We start from the raw sequence: 14,496 nt of genomic DNA on the forward strand, positions 1-14,496 counted from the left end.
ATTTGTAGCCGGATGTTGCATTTCTGGGATAGTAAGCCACAGACTTTATGGCTATGCTCCTGCTTTGTATCTGAGAATGTAGTCTATATCAAGGCTGATGTGTATGTTGAGTTTGAAGATTTATGATGTCATAGAGCATCAGACAGGAGGTGTGGGGGTGGTGGCAGGAGGTGATGGTGGCTATGACTTTGCAGATTGGTTTGTTAATTGCTTGATGATTAACCATAAAGCCAGGATAGCAGCTAATGTGCTAATTTTTTTCCTAGCATTAAGTAGCTAGCAGAAAGTGGCAGTGACTGTCCACAGAATATTAGCGTAGCAGAATTTATTAGACGTGGGAATTGGCCATGACTATGACATCACCCTTTGGATGTAGAAAAAATAATCTGACTTCTATTTATGTACTGGCACAGGCAGCATAGGAAACACGTCAGGAAGCATCCTGGACGAAAAGCCAGTCCATCGCAGGACATGCGCACACACACACACACACACACTCACACAATACTAGGCAATTTAGAGACACCTATTCATCTAACTGCATGGGCTGTGGGAGATACCCCACGCAAAACTCTTATAAGTTACTCTAATTTAGAGTAATTTTACTTATTATTTTTAGTTTACTATAAAATGCTTGATTTTTTTTACATCCACGCTTGCCTACAGTATGAACACTGAATTTGTAATATATAAAAACTGAAACATATAGTAAGTTTGGGATCATTCTTCGTTTGTTGACTGGACTGTTTCAGTTGAATTTTTTTTACTTTATTCATTTATTTCAATGTTTCTTTACTATCAGATGTTTACAATATCTGTTTGAAGCACCAATAGACATTGATGGTCAATTACTGAAGAGCAGATATGCATATTTATATATGGGAGTACAATATAAAGATATATAAGGATATTTGGCTAACATTTTTCACATCACAGTAGCTTTAATTTTAGGCATCAAACAAAATCTTGATGTGGTCAGGAGGGAAAAAAAAATAAATTCATTGATTAATAATTATCACAATAAAATTAAAATGTTAATATTAATATTTTCAGACAACGCAAAATGTGTTTCTACTACAATGAAGTAATTTTATTACAAGCTAGAAAATTATAAAGTTATAAGAATTATAAAATTATACCCGGCAGTGGATAGCTTTAAAATAGCGGGCAAACTCAAATACATTTTTAAATGGTCAGATGAAAAAGGCAAGAAAGAAACAACAGACAGAAAAGGACAATGTCAAGGAGATGGAAGAAGTCAATACCAGACTGAAATGAGAGAGCTGAAACTATTGTCTGCCCAATGGGTATTTAACACCCGATGCTCATCAAATATACAAATTAGTGAGTTGTCTTCCACAGCAGTTTCATTTACCCATTAGCTTGACTGTTTCCGATTTGTCACTGGCCTCTTTGGTGAGACGTAAGAATGATTAAAGTAAGAAACCTAAGCTGTTTACAGTGGTCTGAACCTCAGTTTCAGTCCCCAGAGGGTCATGTTTATGCAGATTTTTTAACACATTATTTTTCTCCACGATTCCAGCCGTCGTGTCCCATATTTAAAAAAAAACATTTAATCGGTCGCTTGAGGAAACATGCAGGTATTAACGGCTAAAGGTTATACTGTTGGACGATAAGGCCATGATAATGGATTGATATGAAGAGTTTGAGACTGGCTACCTAGACTTCGACTCCCTATAAAAAAAGAGGCTCAGACACTCAGAACGACCGTGTTTGGAAGACAAATTTTGAATGCCACCTAGAGTTTCACCACTAGGGGGAAGTTCCTTGAAAAATAAAATGGGCCAAAAGGTTAGAGGTCAAGTAAGCCATGTTAAATGACACATAGATACACATGGGCGCTTGAACAAGAAGTACATTCAGTATTTTTTCACTAAAAGTATCTGTAAGAGTGACACACCCACTTGAGCGCTTTTACTGGAGTAATATTACTGCACATTGAACCTCAAAAAGATGGAGACTGAAAAATAAGGACCTGGGATCAGTGCATCAACTCAGAGCCAAAGACTCGTCATATTTTTTGTAGTTCTCTTGATCTATAGGAAGGTTAGAGACCCCATATCCCAAAATAAGTTCCTGGATGTTAATTACACTTTAGACTTTTCTTCGCTTTGCTGTGGTTTCTTCAGTTCCACTTGGTTCCTCTTTTCTCCTGCAAAACAGAGAAACAACAGTTAAACTGCTGTAAATTTTTGCCCCCTGGTTACGGGATCCGTTAAGTACTTGTGGTTTAATACAACCCCTACAGATCAGCTGACATACACTGTAATCTAAAGTTATCTAGTTAAACTTCTCTGGTAACTGGTGATGGACACTGTCCTCAGGTCTCCTTGTGAAAGCATTCGGAGGCTGTCGGTTAATTGGCAGCCACAGGTAAACCTGAGCCGGACTGTCGACGGGAGGCGGGGATACGGGTCAAAGGTCACGGGGTGTGGCAGAAACCACAGATGCACAGGACTAATTCCTAAGTGGTGATCACCTGGCAGTCAGTCTCGCAGGGGATCTTTGACCAGAGCCTGGCTTAATGATAATGTCCATTCAGGGTTGCAGATTGTATTCCTGGAACGGTCTGCTGAAGTCAGCACCTGAGCCTAAAGACTAGAGCCAGTACCTTGCATACGTCGATGTGAGGGAGCTTTTACAGCTTAACAGTGCTTAAGAGGGAGTGTCAAAAGGTACTAATCATATTAGAACAGGAAATAAGCCATCTTCTTCTCCCAGAGAGACTATATGAACAACCAAATAAGATGCTTTGGCTGTGCGATATATCCCACAAACATACAGTATGTGTTGCTTAATTAACGGATGAATTTTAAAACAATAAACAATACAAACTGGAATCCTAAATGCTCCATATATATACACTCACCTAAAGGATTATTAGGAACACCATACTAATACAGTGTTTGACCCCCTTTCGCCTTCAGAACTGCCTTAATTCTGAGTGGCATTGATTCAACAAGGTGCTGAAAGCATTCTTTAGAAATGTTGGCCCATATTGATAGGATAGCATCTTGCAGTTGATGGAGATTTGTGGGATGCACATCCAGGGCACGAAGCTCCCGTTCCACCACATCCCAAAGATGCTCTATTGGGTTGAGATCTGGTGACTGTGGGGGCCATTGTAGTACAGTGAACTCATTGTCATGTTCAAGAAACCAATTTGAAATGATTCGAGCTTTCTGACATGGTGCATTATCCTGCTGGAAGTAGCCATCAGAGGATGGGTACATGGTGGTCATAAAGGGATGGACATGGTCAGAAACAATGCTCAGGTAGGCCGTGGCATTTAAACGATGCCCAATTGGCACTAAGGGGCCTAAAGTGTGCCAAGAAAACATCCCCCACACCATTACACCACCACCACCAGCCTGCACAGTGGTAACAAGGCATGATGGATCCATGTTCTCATTCTGTTTACGCCAAATTCTGACTCTACCATTTGAAAGTCTCAACAGAAATCGAGACTCATCAGACCAGGCAACATTTTTGCAGTCTTCAACTGTCCAATTTTGGTGAGCTCGTGCAAATTGTAGCCTCTTTTTCCTATTTGTAGTGGAGATGAGTGGTACCCGGTGGGGTCTTCTGCTGTTGTAGCCCATCCGCCTCAAGGTTGTGCGTGTTGTGGCTTCACAAATGCTTTGCTGCATACCTCGGTTGTAACGAGTGGTTATTTCAGTCAAAGTTGCTCTTCTATCAGCTTGAATCAGTCGGCCCATTCTCCTCTGACCTCTAGCATCAACAAGGCATTTCCGCCCACAGGACTGCCGCATACTGGATGTTTTTCCCTTTGCACACCATTCTTTGTAAACCCTAGAAATGGTTGTGCATGAAAATCCCAGTAACTGAGCAGATTGTGAGACCGGCCCGTCTGGCACCAACAACCATGCCACGCTCAAAATTGCTTAAATCACCTTTCTTTCCCATTCTGACATTCAGTTTGGAGTTCAGGAGATTGTCTTGACCAGGACCACACCCCTAAATGCATTGAAGCAACTGCCATGTGATTGGTTGATTAGATAATTGCATTAATGAGAAATTGAACAGGTGTTCCTAATAATCCTTTAGGTGAGTGTATATATATATATATATATATATATAATTTTTTCAGTACTGAAACATACTTAAACATTCATAGTTTTCTCATCTAAAGGGATGTATTGGGATAAAATATAGGAAAAATATTCAGAGTATTAACAACTGATACTGGAAGAACAACAGAGACAGTATTCATTTTAGATAATACCAAAATACATACACTACTGCCAATTCCTAATGTTTGGGTCTGATGTTACTTCTCAGAAGGCTTTGTTTTGCACCAGAATACAAGAAACTAATACCTGACATTTACAGAGTGGAATGATCTGGTATGGAAGTAGGGACTGAGAACTGACTTTCTCACTTCTGTGCTCCAAAATGTCAAACTGCATTAGCCCCCTGCTAGAACTGAATTAACCCCATAGATGCCAATCACTGCATACCCTGCCTGTTTTTAGGCTAAAAGTGAACGTATACTCCCTCTGGTGGTGAAAAAATGAATTGTTCGAAGTCTCCACCATCCCAAGAGCTTCAGACACAAGGCAGTGAACATGTGAACAAAAACAATAATCATGGGCAACTGGCTGTTAGGATCAGATGGAAAATATTTGCCAAATTTGTCATATGACCTTTTGATTTTCGGGATATTTGGTTCATGGAAGTTTTACTTACACAAAAATGTTCTGAAGACAGAATGAAGAATGATTGGTTCAGAGAGATAATCAATCAGATTGTTGACGAGGTGGTTACAAGCAACTAGAGGAGGTGGAAGCAAGACATCTGATTAGTTGCTCCTGCCTCCTCCAGTTGCTTAGACCCTCCTCCTCTACAATGTGATTGGTTATCTCTCTGAACCAATCATTCTTCATTCTGCCCTCAAAATAATACTGCTGGTTACTGAAGATTAATCCAGGGTGTTCTCCTGTCTTGTGCCTTGTGCTGACTGGGATCTGTGGCCCTGTACTGGATAAATGGTTGTTAGATGCTTGGGATTGTGAATACTCACAGATTTTCTGTTTGGTCGATGTGTGTTCCGTTTTCTGAAAACAAGAAAAGCATGTAAGCACAACTTCCCCGGACACTGTACCATGGGCGTCGTTAGGCCCGATCACTCTGGGCTGTAGCCCCGAGTATTTTAGCCCCGATGCCAATTATCCTACTTCAAAAAAACTAAGTCAAGCCCCAGGTAAACTTGACTTAACCCCTGATCTTTTCAATAGCTAGAAACTCCCCCTGTGCGGCACCCCAGCCCTTACAAAACATCAAGTACAATATGTATGTTTATCCTAAGTGTGTTTTGATTTTGTAAACTGCTTTTACAAGAAAATTCATTAAAAATCATAAATCAGTGGCCAATTACTGTTTTCAAGAATACTTAGTTGAAGTGACATGTATGTTTGTATAATTTACTTTATATAACTATGAGCAAATATGTATATTCAAGTTGTAGGTTGTTTTATTCTACTGATGGCTTTTATACAGTGAGTGCATGAATGAGTCTCAAAAGGCCTAGCTCTCATGTTTTATATGACTCACCAGAACACAACCCCCCCCCAAACAACCCCCCCACCAAAGGATTACTCAATCTAAACAAAGTTTCTTTATGTGTGAATTATTTCTCCCAAAATCACTACAGGAGAAGCCACTTTATAAAAAGTTGATCCGAAAGACAATATCCACATGCTTCTCAGTAGCTTTACAAATTACTGGCTGAGACGTACGATGTGAGGCATTTGAGACCTTAAAGGATCTACATTACATTTACATTACATCTGATCAGAAGCACCTAACCCAGAGAGCCACACACCAGCTAATCTAAATTCTCATTTTAAGAAGACCTTAGATAGTAGAATTACGGTTAGTCTTTTACATCCAAAAGCCCTCTATGATTTTCCAAGAATGTATTTCTAATGAGCAAAATATGAATCAAAGCAGAGTCTTCTCTGTGCTGCAATGATCCCATTTTAATCTATTTTTATGCATTTTATCTATAGAACATGGGTGTTGCAGAGTGCTTCACACCCCTATGGTCTAGGGCATCTCTGCTGGGCCTAATTGGCCAGTTGCCCGTGGTATATGCTTGAGTGTATGTGTGTTTGTGCCCTGTAATGGACTGGCATCCAGGACGATATGTGTGCCCTGTACCCTTTGGGGTAGGTCCTAGCCCCCCCCCCTTTTCCTGACAAATGTCTGATATTAATGTTAACGTTGTTGTTGTTTGACAACTCCAGGAGATGGTTGGATTATATGGGAACATTTATTATGAACCAACACATTACGAATAATCTATTAAACTAGATGACTAGTATTCTATTTTGTAATACTGTTTGGTGTATAACTATGTATAGAAATATATACAATCGGGTATATTATAAATGTGAAGTTCCCACATGCATTATAATATATTGTATCAATTGTATAACTATATAATACTATCCCATAGTATCCTATGTAATGATTATCTCAGCATATTACACCAGTTGTCCTTTCTATTAACAACTGATATTTCTACATTTTTGGATCCATGAAAAAAAAAATTAGTTAAATGGAACAGACGCTGCTGCCAAATGCCAGGGTGTATTTAAAATATTATAGTAATAACTATTTAGCATTTAATAGAATTGCACACAACTTAGAATCCAAACCTTCACCAAGTAACTTCATTTTCTTAGACTGGGATGGGAATTTTGCTGCGTTTAATAACCACTCAAACCCCTCAAGCTTTCAAATCCCCGTTGACAGCAACCCCACAGCCTCACTGAAAACAATGTCTGCTCAGTGGCAAAGTATCTTTTCTCTACCAGTGCGCATATCATACTGGTGCCCTGTGAGCTGTGCTACCCCGTGATTTCCTGCAGGAGGTGCCAGTCTTACCTGGGACAGCTGTCGAACCCTTCCTCCGGCCTTGACACTCACACAGCAGGATCAGAAACACTAGGAGCACCACCTCCACCAGGACAACCAGGAATGGTTTGAGAGGCTCCATGAAGGAGAGAACTCGCAGAGTCACCTCGCCCTGCACGGGTCCGATGGGATAGACGGCCATGCACACATAGGTGTCAGTGTCCTCCTCGACGAGATTCTCTATGGTGAGGCGGCTCTCGCTCCCAGACATCTGCGTCTTGTAACGGGGTGGGCTGTCAGTCACGTTGATCATTCCCTAAGCATAAGCAACAGTGTTGGGTTTTAAAACCTCTGATGAGGACAGTTTTAAGTACACATAAGAATATTGACTCAAAAGCAAGCAAAAAAACAAAAAAAAAAATCACCAAACTTTCACCTCTTCCGTGAATGAAGAAACTGACAGCCCTCCAGCGCCGTGCAACTTTCAGTGTAAAACATCCACAACTCAAACAAGGGCCAGAAATGAGCTCATCTGAGGCGAGAATTCACACTGATGTCACTGGTTGACAGTTTTATCCCGCACTATTAGCATGCTGACGCCCGTCAGCCGCTGCGATATTTCTGACGTTCACTATGACCGTGATGGTGATTGCATCCGACGCCATCTGGCCTTAAAGGCCTTTTAAGTCACTCCGGAAGTGAGACTCAGCTGCATGATCCATAGAAACCTAAATGCTAATGTTAAATTTGAACACAACCGGTGACTACAGCATTAGATGCTATTATATACTTGTTAGTTGCACTCTGAAGGAATGCCCCAGGACGAGGTGTGCGGTTATACGAAAATCAACAGCAACATGGTTTAATGCGGAGGAAGGAAGTTGATTATTTTTGTGTAACTGCACACCCCAAAGTGGTTTGTCCCACTTATACAATCACTAACAGACAAAAAATAATAATAGAATAAACTGATCACAGTTTTTCAGAAGAAAACAGTTTCAATTCACATTTAATAACGTTCCAATGTACTCTTTAATACAAGCCCTGTAAGGATATCCGGTCAGGCTACTCTCTGGAAACAGCAAGTCCCTTAATCCATGTGTACATATCTCAGGTCACTGTTCCCATAGTATGCCGCTTACATTTCATTCACAATACTTTACTAACAAATTATTACTAAAATGTCTTAAGTATGTTGCGTTTATGGACATTCATTTGCCAAAAATGTACCACTGCGCAGAATTTGTAAACAGCGCTTGTACAAAACATTTTTTTTGTTTTCCATTTTGTTTTTTATCTCTCTGAGTCACAGTTACTTAGAATATCACTGAAATAAAGTAAAAACGTTAGAAGTTTGTTCATATTGACTTATTTTTTGACTATTTTTATCCCCCCCACACCCGCTCTTTCACCCTAAACTACGAGGTATGAATGGCACATTATCTATTGGTAGTTTTTGCAATGTTTGACAAATTTTGCTTGTTTTGTGGATTTGGAACGATAATAGATTTTGATCACTGGACCCTGACGGAGGTACAAACACTGATGTCAGCACATTATGAGAGGTGGGGGCTTCACTGTACATGTAAATACACAGGGAGGCATATTTCACCTGGCAGGTGACATTATTCGATATTACTTTTTGCAAGTTACTTTTAGGGGACCGACAAATGGTCTGTGTTTTTGCTCCCTCCCAGCTCCCTGCCAGACAGTCCACATTTTTGCTCCCGGGAGCTGGGAGGGAGCAAAAATTTTGACTTTCTGTGGGTCCCCAAGAAGCGGATTGAAAAACACTGCCCTACACAGCTCAACAGTGCATCCCACCTTTTCAGTTCTGTTGACTTTGTACCACTCCCAGGTCAATGGCATTGGTTTGATATTACATGTCAGCACAGCAGAGGTTCCAATATAGCTCACAATAGGCTTGTCTGTCTTGTTCTTCATGGATAGTGCTAAAAAAAAGATTAAACAGATACAAGCATTTAACAACTGTTCGTGTCTATTTTTTTTTTTAGTCATTTTAAGAAATAGAGTTATCTGCAACCATTTCAAGGTTCAAAACTTCACAACTGGAAGCAAAAATATGCATGGATAAGGTGCTGAAATGTATCACGCCCATTCAGTACCCGGATTAATGCTGAGTCTTAAGCCATTTGCACAGTACACTTTTATATGAAGCTCAGTGTACAAGACTTTGTGTGAGATGTACAGCTGGTGATGAGAAGCCTCTGAGACAGGATTGTGTATCATAGTGTGTAAGTTCTTTCCTAGTAATTTAACTATTTTTAAACTTTTATCAGAGTTAGATTTCCTGTTACTCTGAGCCTCTGGAATTCAGGGCTTTTTGCACTCAGACGATAGCAGTGTTGTCAGTTGTCACAGTATGTTATGAGGTCTTAGCGAGTATAAAACAAAAACTCATAGTCTTGTTCATCACCATTCAGCTCATTTATTGTAACTCCAAAACCTCTGCTTTTATCTTTAAATGTAAATGATCTTCTGGAGAACAAAAATGTCAAAAGTAAAGAAAGATTAACCATCTTACCATAGATTAAAAATGATCTGGTAATATTCTTTGTTCCATTCATGAAAACACAGGAATAATTTCCCAAACTACTACCGTTGATATAGAACCTGGAAAATAAACATAGCAGAGTATCAGCCATAAACACAGAATGCCATTATACTCAGCAGATATGGCTTTCTCAACTATCTGTAATAAATCTGATTAGAAAAAAAAATGCATGTGCATGAACATCTTTCTGCTGTGTGATGACTTTCCCGGTCATCTGGGTGATCGCAATTATCATTTATTCACATCAGAAAAAAACAAAGATGGCAGCCAGAGCATCCAAGTTTGAAGATCTACCAGCTGGTTCAGGTGCATCACACCTACTGTGTGGTTCGGGTGGTTGTGGTTATGAGAAACACGACTGTCGTCTGATTTCCGCCTGTCGCAATTACCGAAGGTCTGAAAGCATTAGAAATGAGAAAATCTTTCTTCTTCAGCCAGGAATTGTGGAGGATTTCCCTTTTCTGTGGGGTAGTCTACTGTCGATTGTTCGTATATATAAAGGTGACATTGACCTCATACCTCAAAAATTACAGTATTAATAACCTACGTGATGGGTCAGTTATTTCATTGATGGTGAAAATGAAATGACACTTTCTTTTCATTGAAAATGAAAGCATGGGAGATATATATATATATATATATATATTGACTTGCCTTTTTTGTAGATGATATTGGTCAATTTTCTTCTGTATTGTGACTTGAGTCTGATTGATTTCTTCTCCATCCTTTGTCCAGTATCCATTCATGCTGTCTGGCTTTCCAACAAAAGTATCGGCCACAGTGCATGAGAGGTCATGATAGGCGGGCTCCCAGATTTCAATCCTTTCTTCCGAGCTTTGTTCTAAGTCAGAGCATTCACGGTGTCATCAGCAGAAAAACACGGGAGATGTTGCAAATGATGGTAGCGCTGGTTTTAACAAGCCATCGAACGGTACATTTAAGAGATATGAGAGAACATGCCATTCACTTATTAGCTTTACTCACGGTTTGCTAAAGTGCTTTATTGCCATGCTGCTTAATGTGTGACTATACTGGAGTAGGTATGGTGTTATCACAACAGGTTATGAAAGCATTATGGAAGGAGGTGGTGAGTGTTACACAAAAATATTCAAATAAAATTCAATGTAACGCTTTACTTAAAGTAGTCATCATTATGCATTATAGATACATTCATAATGCATCATAATGCATTTATAAAGTGTTATAAACACAACTATAACTATTTATAAAAAGGTACAACACATTATAGCCATGTTTATTAGGTATTATGAATGCTTTATGAAGCTCTCATCTAGAATGCGCTATAGATACCTTCATAATACATTATAATGTTTCAGTATAAGCCATTATAATACAAGTTATCTATAATGCATTGTACATTAGTGCTTTAAGTAAAGTGTTACCAAATTCAATATATAAAAATGAATATGTACCTTTTATTGTCACGGTTTTAAAAGTAACAGGCATTCCTGGGTCCGTTGTCATATTAGAAGAATTTGTTCCATCTAAAATACAAACAGTCAGGCTGGTAAACCCTGAGGTCGAACTGGGGCTGAACTATAGGATGGAATTACAACGTTCCACACAAAGGTCAGCTTTCTGCTTACTGGGATTGGTCACCTCTGAACTCAGAGCTCATTATACAAACGAAGCGATGAAACGGAATGGCTAATGGAGAATTTGAGCCTTATGATTGTGTGAACTGCAGGGCAAAGGAATTACCCCACTCATTTGCCCTCCCCTTGAACCCGAGCCTTTGTTTCCTGCAGCCAGAGGTAATCCATGCAATCACTGAGGGAATGTGTAAACTCTACATGCCCAGAGGAAGGACCAGAAGCTAAAACCCTAGTCAAGGGGCCAAGACCAACCTCTAACACCCACTATGGCAGCCATAGCACGATAAATTGTTAATTACATAACTGTGGAAGAAGTTCCATCTTTCAGCCAAAAATTAAAGGACTGGAATGTTTTACTACACTGAATGAAACCAGATTTAAAAAAATATCTACAGATCAAATAGCGGACACAGTAGCAGACTGTGATATCATTTGTAGGTTAAAATGACTACAAGAAGACTAAATGATTACAAGAAGATGATTATGGCTACAAAGATTTCAAAATGCTTAATGTAATTGTCAGAATGTTAATTGTATTACTACCCTTCTCCTTTTTAAATCTCTCAAGATATTTAACTATCAAAAAAAAATGTCATTGTTATGTTCAGTGCCTGTAGCTAGAAATGAAAGAGCTAGCTATGATTTTCAATATTATAAGTAATAAATAAATTCAACATCCTTCATTATTCATAAAAGCGGCAATTTTTTTTCCACTGTTCTGCTGAAAGTAACACGTTGACATGTCATCTGTGGTGCTGGCATGATCACCTGCCCTCTTTCAGACATGGTTATGGTCACAGATTGGTTAAACACACGTGACTTTACAGCATGTCCATTTTACACGGTTATGGGGAAGGACTCCACGTGCTTGTGGCAGTCATGTGCAGCATAGCGACCCCTGCTGGTGACAGTTTCCTAGCCCTTTTCAAGAAACAAGTAGTGCTTTTATTCTACATACATCCTGTATAAATAACCAACTACTCCTTACCCCTGCGCATGGCCTGTTTTGTATTTTAAATTTATTCTACATGTATATTTGTCATTTCTGTGCCCACAAAATTTACTTACGATGTTACCTCGTAAAGCCTCATTAAAATGTATTTAGATACTATCCACAACGTTGTAGCTGAACTCCTGCTATCTGAGGCCCTTTTACCGGTGTAAAAACACAGTTGTCTGGTAAATATTGCAGCTGTGTAAGCCAAGAGCAGCCAACGTGTTCAGCAGTGGAAACGTGGGGTGGTGTAAGGGGCTACGTTGCATTCTCCCTCCATTTAGATTATACAATTAATGATAGTTGCATGTTCTGAGGGTTGTTGGATGTTAAGAAAATGTGACTGAACACTTGAGGAACTATAAAAAACGATGCTTAAAGACGAACAGATGGGTCAGTGATGAAGGTCACTCGGGGTCAATCACGGCCGGCGGGGTCATTTACACACGGCCGACACTGGCGAGTGACACAGCACTGTAAGATGGCCGGATGCTGAAGAATGACTATTGTCCCCTGTACTAAGACACCTCCCCCCCCCCAAAAAAAAGCCCCACGGGGTCAGCTGTGCCTGTTTCTGACCGGCCCAGAAGAAAGAGGGCTGGGGCGCTTAGGCGGTCGCCCCTCTCGAAGTTGTCCGAGGAAGGCTGGTCGGTGGCTTACCTGCTGCGACCCCGTCCGGGCGCAGAAGCAGCAAGACGAGCTGCGCGACTGCGACGCTGAGCATGCTGGAGGCTGTCTCTGCTGCAGTGTACCTCCGTCTGCCACTGTGCTCCAATGCGCCGGCAGGATGCTACACCCCCCCCCCCTGCCTGTGCCCCTCCCCCGCCCCTTTGGCGTCACGTGGCTGACGCGGCAGACGGACCGGTCTGCTGCATAGCACTGCAGTGGAATTCCTTCAGGACATGTTTCTCTCCTCAGCCCTGGTGTCTCCCCAGCTCCTGCTTCACCCAGCTTTCTTCACCTTCTATTCTCAACGGACAGATGCTATATAGAGGAAATAGCGACAGCGAGGAGGCAGGCAGCTTCCTGGTATAATGCTGCATGTGGTATAAACACATGTGAATTGAAACTTACTGTAGCTAAACAGGATGTGGAACCACAGAGACTGAGCTAACTGCACAAAAGCTAATGTGCAAGGCAGGGTTGAGGCTAAGAACAATAGATACAGTTAATTCATAAGTCAGTTAATTCAATGACATTTACATTAAATTACATTTTACAAATTTAGCAGACGCTTTTGTCCAAAGAGCAACAGCAAGTGAGGCAAACAGAACAAGGCAAACAATGATGCCGTCAAGGAGTCAACTAGGCATAAGAGCAGCTAGACTGAGCTTCCAATGAATGACCAGGTACAAGTGTAAGTGGTATTGGAGCAGGAGATACATAACAACTATCCATCCATCCATTTTCCAAACTGCTTATCCTTCTGGGTCGCGGGGGGTCCGGAGCCTATCCCGGAAGCTACGGGTACGAGGTGGGGAACAACCCAGGACGGGGGGCCAGCCCATCGCAGGGCACATACGTAACAACTATTAACAAAATAAAAAAATAACCAGTCTATTCAAGAGTCAGAAATGCAACATAAGAGCAGTCAAATAACATAAAAAGCACCAGGTTAGTCATTAATTAAAGAGGCTTTCTTTGTTCAAAAAAAGACCCTGTAGGTCTTTGCCTGCAACTGAACTGCTTCTTAACCAGGCTGCATAGTCTTGTTGTGATTTTCATAACAGAAGATGCCCAGGACCTGCTTTCTGTAATAAAGTGAAGAATGAGGTTCACTGAAATCACTCAGAGCAGGTAATGTCTCCAATAACACATTATTTCATCTTGCCCAAATCCTAAAAACTACAATCAGTTACTTTAAATACAAATAGTCTAAGCACTGCTTAAGCAACTGAGACAAACTGTAACAGGCTTAGATCAGGGGTGGGCAATCTTATCCCCAAAGGGCTAGTGTGTATGCAGGTTTTTGGGATAACCTGTAGGTCAGCTGTTCAAACCCAGGTGTGAGGACTATTCAGCCAATCAGTCCTCTAATAAGTGACCTAACTAGGGATTTGGTGTGAAAACCTGCATACAGACCGGCCCATTGCGGATAAGATTGGCCACCCCCGGGCCTAGATGATCACCATGACTCTTTAATGGACAAGCAGTTATGACAGATGAATAGATGGATGATAGGAGTAGTGGATGATTGGTTTGCTAAAGCGCTGAATGATCGGTAATGAGCATTTTATGGTGGGTTTATGTTGTGGCTCATTATCAGAGGGATTGATATCAAGTCAGCTGCATAGGAGCCTCCAGTGGAACGTTTAGGTCTAAGTCTTGGTCTAGTAATAGTTACTATATTTGGTAATGCTTTACATTAACTGCACCTTCATAATACATTCATTATGCATTCATAGAAC

The 14,496-nt window shown here is 40.6% G+C and overlaps 1 protein-coding gene across 1 annotated transcript; it reads right to left on the minus strand.

Annotated features, from left to right (window-relative positions):
- Positions 1-763: 763 nt before the first annotated feature.
- Positions 764-12,886, minus strand: emb (embigin). Its single transcript, XM_023803190.2, has 8 exons — positions 12,749-12,886; positions 10,912-10,983; positions 10,133-10,319; positions 9,449-9,537; positions 8,728-8,855; positions 6,934-7,219; positions 5,066-5,099; positions 764-2,173 (listed from the first exon to the last, which is right to left on the minus strand). Exons 1-8 carry the CDS (start codon positions 12,810-12,812, stop codon positions 2,116-2,118), a joined length of 918 nt encoding a protein of 305 aa, XP_023658958.1. The 5' UTR covers positions 12,813-12,886; the 3' UTR covers positions 764-2,115.
- Between the last annotated feature and the right edge of the window lie 1,610 nt (positions 12,887-14,496).

Source organism: Paramormyrops kingsleyae, chromosome 2 (assembly GCF_048594095.1).
Source record: "Paramormyrops kingsleyae isolate MSU_618 chromosome 2, PKINGS_0.4, whole genome shotgun sequence".
Taxonomy (NCBI): Eukaryota; Metazoa; Chordata; class Actinopteri; order Osteoglossiformes; family Mormyridae; genus Paramormyrops; species Paramormyrops kingsleyae.

What these genes read in the sequence shown, in the direction of transcription:
- emb (XM_023803190.2), bottom strand. Translation starts at nt 12,812, where the DNA reads ATGCTCAGCGTCGCAGTCGCGCAGCTCGTCTTGCTGCTTCTGCGCCCG. An exon ending in CAATATCATCTACAAAAAAG is followed by an intron (nt 9,538 to 10,132) that starts GCAAGTCAATAT and finishes TTTATTTTCCAG; the next exon opens with GTTCTATATCAACGGTAGTA. An exon ending in CAGATCATTTTTAATCTATG is followed by an intron (nt 8,856 to 9,448) that starts GTAAGATGGTTA and finishes TCTTTTTTTTAG; the next exon opens with CACTATCCATGAAGAACAAG.